General features: G+C 38.0%; 1 protein-coding gene across 7 annotated transcripts in view; it reads left to right on the top strand.

Annotated features, from left to right (window-relative positions):
• Positions 1-1,960: 1,960 nt before the first annotated feature.
• fam13a (family with sequence similarity 13 member A) overlaps positions 1,961-9,614 on the top strand; it is a 44,821-nt gene continuing 37,167 nt past the window's right edge. For 3 of the 7 annotated variants that reach the window (XM_056763268.1, XM_056763295.1, XM_056763277.1), the window contains exons 1-3: positions 1,962-2,181; positions 5,594-5,795; positions 8,209-8,418. In XM_056763268.1, coding sequence (XP_056619246.1) covers positions 2,071-2,181; positions 5,594-5,795; positions 8,209-8,418 — 523 coding nt within the window. In that variant the 5' untranslated portion in view covers positions 1,962-2,070. Of the gene's footprint in view, positions 2,182-4,841; positions 4,967-5,593; positions 5,796-6,778; positions 6,932-8,208; positions 8,419-9,614 lie in introns of those variants that run through there. The other 4 variants (XM_056763286.1, XM_056763259.1, XM_056763302.1 and 1 more) reach the window with 3 other exon arrangements.

Below are 9,614 nucleotides of genomic sequence, written 5' to 3'. Positions count from 1 at the left end.
GGGCCCCTTGGTGTCTGTTTATTGAAGCCACTCCATTGACAAGCTTTTCATAGATGGGGTGTAAAATATGTGCCGGCAATTAAAAATTCAATCCTTTTTTTTCAAATTTCTACTTTAAAACTTAAATCCGTCTTTGTAGCGTTACTGTTTTTTACAAATTAGTTTTTAATTGTGAAAAAATTTATTTCCAAAATGCTAATACCTAAGTTACAGTATGTATACTATACATATTAACCTTGTATGTTTGACCACAGGCAGTTTATTTCCTGTGGTGGCACAGAAGTTAAATCAAGTCCCTCTTCCTATTGTGACATATGAAACGTGCAGGAAATCCGGTTAATGGGGGCAGTCTGACCCACCATGATCTGAATTGGTTATGAATCACCTGATGAACTCAAGTCTACATGCCAGGTGTAAACCTATAGACTCCCTTACAAGCTAAACGAGGAGTGCCGGCACATTTTTTCCAGGCGAACAACCATGCAAATTCACATCGGCCTAAACTGTTTTAGAGAGAGTAATCCAGTTGAAATGAGCAAATGTGTGAAAATATAATAAATAACCTACTGTATGATCTCATGCCAGTTTTAAGTGAAATGCCCTTCATCTGTGTTAATGCTTAACCGTAAATGTGAGGAAATATTTAAATTGTGAAAATCTCTGAACAATCACCTATTATGTCTCCCCCCGTTCTCATGTTTCATTTTGGTGACTCTGGTGGCCCGTTTGTGTGCAAGATGACAGGCACTGGAGCATCATGGGAAGTTCACGGCGTGGTGAGCTTCGGGCCCCGGGGCTGCATGTGGATAAGAACATTTCTTTCGCATTTCAGTCTTTACTCACTTGATAGCTGAAGATCAGTGGTAAGAGCATTGCGTTAACAACCCCAGGGGATTGCACATACTTAGAAACAATTGAATAGGATAATGCAATGTAAGTCGCTTTGGATAAAAGCGTCTGCCAAATGCATAAATGTAATGGATAGAGGAAAACATCAAGTGTTACACCTAAGAGAACATGTCAGATGACCCCGAATTGTCAGAGGAGAGACGGGGGTAGTATACTAACCAGGAAAAAGACAAAGTTTTGTGTGAAATTAAAAGGATGAGTGGATTCATAAAAAAAACATCAAAAGATGATCATAGATGGCACATTTTGAAATATTTTGTACAAAGTTCTAATAATAAAAGCATAGTTTTACATTGCTTCACAAAACAGTGCATACTAAAACATTTTTGTTAAAGGGATAGTTCACCCAAAAATGAAAATTATGTCACTTACTCGCCCATAGAGGGTTTCAAACCTGTATACATTTTATTGTTATGCTGAACACAAAGAAGGTTATATAAGGAGGAACGCTTGTAACCAAACAGTTCGGGGTCACTATTGACTATGGTAGCCAATGGTGCCCCAGAACTGTTCGGTTTCCCACATTCTTCAAAATATCTTCTTTTGTGTTTAGCAGAACAAAGAAATGAGGCCGAATAAATAATGACATAATTTTCTTTTTGGGCCAACTAACGCTTCAATACATTACTCAAAACTATTTTGAAATGTGAAAAAATAATAAGAAGAAAGAGTGGTGGATTTGTCCGTAGTTTTGATGTACAATGTATTTCTGTATATGTGAAAACCTGAAATTAAAACAGGCAGAGTCACATATTCCAAAGTCCTCGACCGGTTGCCTACTTAATATTATTAATATATTGCTTATTAATTCAGTAGGAGCATGCAAACAAGTTTTGTAAACAAATTTTTTTTTAGACACAAATGTTAATGCAAAAGTTCCCATTTAGCATAAAAACAAAGTCCCCTGGAAAGAGTTGAATTGGTGAGCTCCCCTCATTCGGCCCATGTGGAGAGACTTTCAAAGGTTTGAGCCAGCTGGTCACGTGACTCACGAAACCGGCCAATCCGACTGCTGGGCTCAGATTTCAGTTGGTGAGGAGTCACTGAACTCCACAAAGTAGGAGAGGGAGACTGACTTCACTTTTTTACCTCTTAAGTTTACGGCTATGTTGCTGTCCGCTCACGTGGAGCAAAGATGGACTACTCAACACGTGAAGACCCATGGACTTGATAATGAGATGTAGAAAGAAGCAGAACTTTGAAGAATTCATCATTCTTTCATTTCAGGCTCTTCCTGGAAGGAGAATGGGGGCTGGAGCTATAACCATCTGTGTAAGTACAAAAAAATGCTTGCAGATGATTCCTTATAAGGGAGAGGGACTCGGCTCAGCCGGGCCTTAAAGACAGTCAGTCTGTGAGTGTTTACATGCATTATTATGAAGACACCGCATCTCTCGATGTGTCTTGAAAGTAATCCTGGGCTTTAAAGTGATTTAAAGATGCTGGACTGATGTGCTTCCCACTAACTCACAATATCTCCAGTGTTGGGTGAGATGGAAATGACAACATCTCTCTGTCATCCAACAACTTTCTGGTAGCACAAGGTGTGGGAAAAACTTGATTTATAAACCAACAATATAATGGTTTAGTAAAGTAAAGTGAGAATGATGCATTTCTACAATACATTTGTTTTTCTGCAGCTGTTGCTGAAATGTCTCACCATTATAACCAGTTGCTTACAGGACCACCCACAGAATGTGTGTGAGAGAAACTGTGTGTGTGAGGCATGAACGAACGTGTTAAGACTCGCTTCTCACCCAACCGAGATGGAGTTTGCTAATTTAAACAAGAATAAAAACACATTTTAAAACACATCATTTTCAGTCAATTATTTGAACATGACTGAAAATAAGTGACAAATAAGTGAAAAAGTATTTTCTTTAAAATGCTAGATGAACCACTTATTTCTCCTTTAAGAACGTTTTAATCAAACATTTTTTATTTCTTAGCATTTGACCTTTTTCCACTATACAAAGAATTTTATGCAATAGAAAAGTTCTGTTGACGTTAAAGGTTCTCTACAGAACTGTGTAGCTAACCAAGAACCATAAGTAACCCTTATTTTCAAAAGTGTTATCTGGTCATTTGTAAAGTAATTACAAGGACTTGTGATCTGAGGGGGAGGGTTTGAAGAGCCATTCTGACTTCCTTCAAAAGTCAAGTGATGGGGGTTATCATGTAATTAAGGAACATTGTCCGTCTGTACCTCAGTGGAAACTAGCAGTAGGCTGCAACGTTTTTGACTTTGAATTACAAGAACATTGTTTGTTAAAGTATGTGTGAAGTGCTGTAAAGATCCGTGTGTGGGGTTTGGAGGGAATTCCTTGGACATCTGCTGGTAGTGTAGTAGCTCAGACAGGCTTATGTTCTTAACCAAAAATTCTTAGGTTGACAGTATCTGTCATGGCAATTACTTGCTTTAGTTGTTTTATATAAATCCCTAATCTGGAAAAAAAAATCTGTATTTATACAGTGGGGTACAAAAATACTAACTGCGTTTTTAATACATTTTGAAACTAGTTACATCTGTAATATTTCTAAATATTATAAAGTGTCACTAACAATGGTATTGCTTAATGCTTGGCTTAATGGTTAATGTTAAAGCATAAAAGGGTCAAAGACGAAAAAGGGTTTAAGCATTGAATTTGTACATAAATATTGTGTTACACCGAATGACAAAGTTTCATTATTCCAACCAAGTTTTAACATTTTATTCTCAAAAAACATAAAGTAGACGTTTTACTTACATGTAATGTGCTTTTGGACATAAAATCACTTTTGTACATTTCTTTTAATGGAAACATGTTAATGTCTTTGACCCAAATATTCTTAGCTCAAGTTATCCTCCATATTGTACATTTCCCTTTTATTGAAATATAAGCAAATAATCTTTTATATATCCTGAACTATATGTATTTGAGTTGATGTGACAATGTGATTTAATGTGGCTTTTGTCTCGCTTTGCTAAGAAGCCATTTGGTACAGGACTTCCAGATTAAAAAGATATCCCCTTTTGAAAAAAACAGCATATGCTGGTTTAGGAATGTTTTGATGCTGGTTTAAGATGGTAGTGTGCTGGTCTAAACTGGTCATGTGCTGGTTTAAGCTGGTCAAACCAGCATCAGTACGTACCTAACCCAGCATATGCTGATTTTTCATCAGGGTCCTCTGATCACAAAACACTGCACAGAATGAGGAGGCAAACCCCTCATTTAGTGAAGGGCCGCTAACAACCTCTGAATACAATCCGCTCTTGTCTCATTTGTGTGAGTCTGTGTGTTAGTGACAGTTCAGAGGATGAGCTGCGCTTTGATGTTGTGCAGTATTTGTTGTGTGTGAAAAAAGAAAGACTTTGATTAAGCCTCTGTGATGATGCAACACTTCATTAAAAGCATTTCAGTTAAGTTGCAGCAGAAAAATCTGTATTTATAAGTATAAAAATCTATAGGCTTATGTTTCTCTATGATGCTTTCCTGTAGCTCAGTGGTAACTGCAGTGCAAGGTTGTGGGTTCAATCCCAGGGGATTGCAAATACCTATGTAAAATGTATAGGATAAAGCAATGTAAGTCGCTTTGGATAAACGCATCTGCCAAATGCCTAAATATAAATATATATAAATATAAATATATATAAATATATATATAAATATATGTAATACCCTTTACATGCCCATTGCACCAGCCGTTTGTTCAAGTTTACGTCAGAAAAATAAATTAACTTAACCAATTAATTGTTATTAGAATGAAGAAGATATAAGATACAGTTTCACAATATTCGGAGACAATTTACCAGCAAACGAAAACAATGAAAGCAAAGCTTAACCTATCAGAAGAACGTATTTCTGTCCCTGCCAATCAAATCGTTGTAATATTATACGAAGTCGTTTATTGGTCGAGCCACCGGCCGTCGTCTTATCACGCACTCTTAAGTTAAACGCGCGAGAGAAACACAAACGAAGCTTTGTTAGCAACAAATTCAACTTTCATACAATGGCGAAAACACAATAACTACACAAAAACTCTGTTACGATGGAAATTGGACGATGGTCAATGACTGGTGGGTTTGGCTTAATCATGCTCAGACTCGATCAGAATAAACTGAAGAATGATTTGGTGTGAATGATATAAGATTTTTGTGACGTAACGTTATATGTATGTCAATCTATAGCCTACTGTTAATAGTCAAACGTGATTAAGCGCATTATATGAACTTAAATATCAATAAATATCCTTTCATGATACTGTTCGTTACAATAATGAACCCGCTCATAGTTTGTCCGCGTGCACTTTCCGTAGCGTTTTTCGCCATCCTAATATTGACTTAAGTCTCAGAAGTGTCAATATTTGTGCTCGCTATCAATATTACTTCCTGAAATGAAAACATTTACATGTTTCCTCTTCTAGACCAACATGTTCTGTAGTCACAGCTGAGCTGCACACTGTACTGTCAGCTGGCAGTTGACACGTGTGTTTCCTCTAACCTGGTTACAGGTGCATGGCAACCTTTCCTGACGTAGACACACACACACTGAACAGCTTCCTGCAGCTGTCAGTTTCACCCACACTGACAGTGGGGAAAAGCCTTCATGGTTGACTTTAAGGACGCTAAAAGGGGGTCTTCACCATGCAGCCCGTCAAAACAGTGGATGTGGTTGATTGCTCTTTTCTCTTCTGTTTTTCCAAGCACAACAAGGCAGCAGTCCAGATTAAGGAGGACGTGAAGAAGATGGTCAAGTTTCCCATTCTCAAACCCTCTCCAGCAGGTCCCGGCACAGGGGGCAAGAAGATCTTCGGGGTTTCCCTGCTGGATCTAAAGGATCTGGGGCTTGTCAAGGATGGGGTTCCTGTGGTGGTCCGGAGCATGGTGGAGTACCTTGAGAAGCATGGTCAGTGAAGGATAAATAGGGATGAGGCTCTGGACTTGGTTTAGGGTTAATGTTGGGTTTGTTAGATTTGACACTGTTGGTGCGAGGGAATCTGATAAGAGGATAGTGATAAAGAATTTAACCTGAGTTTCTTAAAAAGTAACCCGAGTGTTTCTGGAGGGAGATACTGATAACGGCAGCATGTCCAGACCTGCTGTTTACAGCTATCAGGTATCTAATATAATTGTTAGAGGGCAATGGACCATCTCTTTGTATGATTTACATGGATTTATGATCGTATTTAGGGGTGGGGAAGAATGTTCTCTATAGTAATAAATTAGTTCTGTTCTGGTGTGTCATTTGGACAGTGACAATTGAATTGTTAAACTGCAAACTCCTTAGTAGTTTCATATGCTTTATTAAACTAGATATGCTGTTATTCATTTGCAAAATGATATAGAAAATGTTATGAATAAACTACTGTTTTACTGTTCTGCGGGCCAACAGTACAGGTTGTCACATTTTTCACCTTTCACTTTTTTAAGCTTTTAGCAAACAAGCACAAAACTGTGCCTATTACGGCAGCCTATTGCCTAACTGGTTCAAGGTCAACCCAAATAAAAGAGAGAAGAATAGAATGGAGAAAGGTTTGTTTGAAAGTTTACAAAATTAGTTTTTAAAACCCAAAATCATCAAGTTTTTTAAGATCCTGAGAATGTGATTCAGTCAGTGGATGGTATGACTGTCATCTCCCTTATGAAACAAAAATATATGGGAACATACTGGAAAATATTATACTGTTTATTAAATAATACACACTGTATATATATTAGTGGTGGGCCGTTAACGGCGTTAACGCAGTGAGACTATTATCGCGCGTTAAAAAAATTGTCGCCGTTAATCTATTCTCAAAGTTGGGTTGGGCGCTGGGTCTATACTACGCAAGCTATGATGACTTTCACCTTGATATTTTAGCGCGGATGTATACCAGCTTAACTGCACTGTACGGAGCGAGAACGAGATTTTTCAACTCGCGTCATTCGCGGAAGCGGAAGCAGAAGCCGCCTCATCATCTCATAAGCAGGGCTTCATTCGCGTCCTTAGCGCAGCCTCATCATCTCATAACCCGGGCTTCATTCGCGCGATCCGCGCAGCAAGTAGGTCTATTGGCTCTTTGCATTAACATATAAATCACTCGCGCTTGACACGCCATTCGCGTTTGGTCTGAACAAAACATAACGTTACTGTGAAATTACCGCATCAAACGTGACGTGCTAACATGGATGCAGCTATGAAGCCGCCGGGTTTGCTTCAGGGAATATTCATTTAAAAAAAGCTTCCCAATAGAAACATCGACAAGACTAAGGTTGTTTGCACCTTGTGCAATGCGGAATTGGTTTAAAAAAAACACTGGTGGTCTAGCTTTAGTTAAAATCAGTAACTTTGTATTGAGATCTAATGTATTATGGCTCCTGTATGACATATCGCTTGTTGCTCCCTCACTCTTTGTAAGTCGCTTTGGATAAAAGCGTCTGCTAAATGACTAAATGTAAATGTACTGTAGGAGCTCTTCCAGTCTCAAGTACCACCTAAACGCAAAGAATCCCTTAGCTAATGCGGAAGTAAACACAAGTTCATTTTCCATCCATCCATTTTCTACCGCTTATCCGAACTACATCGGGTCACGGGGAGCCTGCGCCTATCTCAGGAGTCACAAGTTCATCTTATTGAACATAATTTAATTTTCATCACCAATTATCATAGTAGAACAGCTTTCTCAAGCAGTTTGTGATGCATTTTGGAAACAGGAGATGAGCCCCTGGTCTAATGCGCCACCTGGCTTTAGACACCCGTTCTCAAAGACTTACTTTTAGTCATTATTTGGGTAGCACACATTCTGAATGCCTTTGGCAGAATTCAAATGAGCCATTTTAATCTAGATTAATCTAGATTAAAAAGAATTAATCTATGCCCACCACTAATATATATATATATATATATATATATATATATATATATATATATATATATATATATATATATATATATAAATACATATTATACTGTATATTAAATAATACATACTGTGTGTATATATATATCATATATACAAAAATAAATATTATAATGTATATTAAATAAACCTGAAGCCCACAATATGAAATAAGTCTTGTTTTCCACTGGATGGCGCTATAGCTTTTCAGCCCAACCAGCCTGTGCATTGGACCTCTAAAACAGCATGTTGTGGTGTTGCGACTATTTATATGACTTTGAGTTATTTCCAAACTTTTGACATATTCAACTTTATTAAGTTCTTAATAAATCTTTAAAAACCCTCTCATATTTCTCAAGATTCAACATTTGATCTAAGAGTGACACAGATTGACTTGTATGATCTAATAATGTTAGATCTTATCTGTCTTTTATCTCTCAGGTCTTCATCAGGAGGGTCTGTTCAGAGTCAACGGTAGTGTCCGGACTGTAGAAAACCTGCGGCAGAGGTTTGATGCTGGAGAGGAAGTTGACCTGTTTCAGGAAGCGGATACCTTTGCGGTAGCCAGTTTACTGAAGCTGTTTTTGAGGGACCTACCTGAAGGTCTCATCCATCCCTCCATTCACAATCCTCTCATTCAGCTTTTTCAAGGTGAACCTCCTTTACACTATTTGTGCAGCTGCGTTTCCTTGAAAATAACAATGAGTAAACTAATACTTGACTATGTTTTCTGATGCCAACAACCTAGCAAATTGTGGAAAATCCAAGGCTATCATTAAGGGCTTCTAGTTTCAACCCAGTACATCATAAGTGTTTAATATTCAATATTCAAAAATTAAGTAGGTCAGAGGTTTAGTGCTATTAAACGTGTCAAGCAACTCAAAATATTTGGGTCAAAGTGACTGTTGGTTCCATGTTTAGCTCATGAGTCAAGTTGATATACACGAGAGTCACAGTCCAAACCAGTGACATGCACAGCCTTTGCCTGCTGTATCTGTTTAAACAGATCATTTATCATGCATAGCATATACACCCATCACTGCCATTTAGAAAATCTGTTTCATACCAGCTGAGACGTTCCAGGAGGGATTATAGCTTGCGATCTGTATTAAATATTACATCTTTGATAAACAACCTGGCTGTGAGCCATAAAGTGCATTAGATGTCTGATTTTGCAGTTGTGTCATCATTTGCTGACCTCTGTGATATGCAGAAAGGATATCTCATTTGATTTATGTTGTTTTGGTGTCAAAGGATAACTGGGTGTTAAGAAACAGTCCATTGAGGGAATATTTCCCCGAAAAACACAGTTTGTGTTACAGATTTGGCGCTGCTTGTTTTTATTTTGTCTCTCTCCATGTCCATTGATGTCGGTTTCCCTCACTTTGTGGCGTGTGAGATACTATATATCCTACGCAGATGGATGCCAGAAAACATGGATTAAAACTCACATTTGTGTTGGGAATGTTATTTACTCTTGCGGATAGAGTTGCACACCAATTTGTCACATTTTGCCATGTGCTCCATGTGATAAATCTCGCCCCGATGGAATCTTGGACTTCATGTTCTCAACTGAAATCCTTCCAAAGTTGTTCAGATTTTGTCTAGTTCGTTAAGTTCCTCTTTGACTAGCAGCCTTGCTCTGACTTTTGAAACTTTTAATCTATATTAACATTAAAACTATCCAATATCAGATAATAAAATCTAGCATAACATTACCTTTGTGGCTCCATAACTCCAATAGTAGCTATCAAAGAGACATGCAGTGCTTGGGCAGTTGCAATTCTGTCCCTTCACTTTTAACGGCCGTCTAGGGACTTGGAAGCATGATGAGAATCTTTTCGCAC

The sequence above is a fragment of the Triplophysa dalaica genome, chromosome 2, assembly GCF_015846415.1.
Source record: "Triplophysa dalaica isolate WHDGS20190420 chromosome 2, ASM1584641v1, whole genome shotgun sequence".
NCBI classification, from domain to species: Eukaryota; Metazoa; Chordata; class Actinopteri; order Cypriniformes; family Nemacheilidae; genus Triplophysa; species Triplophysa dalaica.
This window is presented reverse-complemented; position numbering and strand designations above follow the sequence as displayed.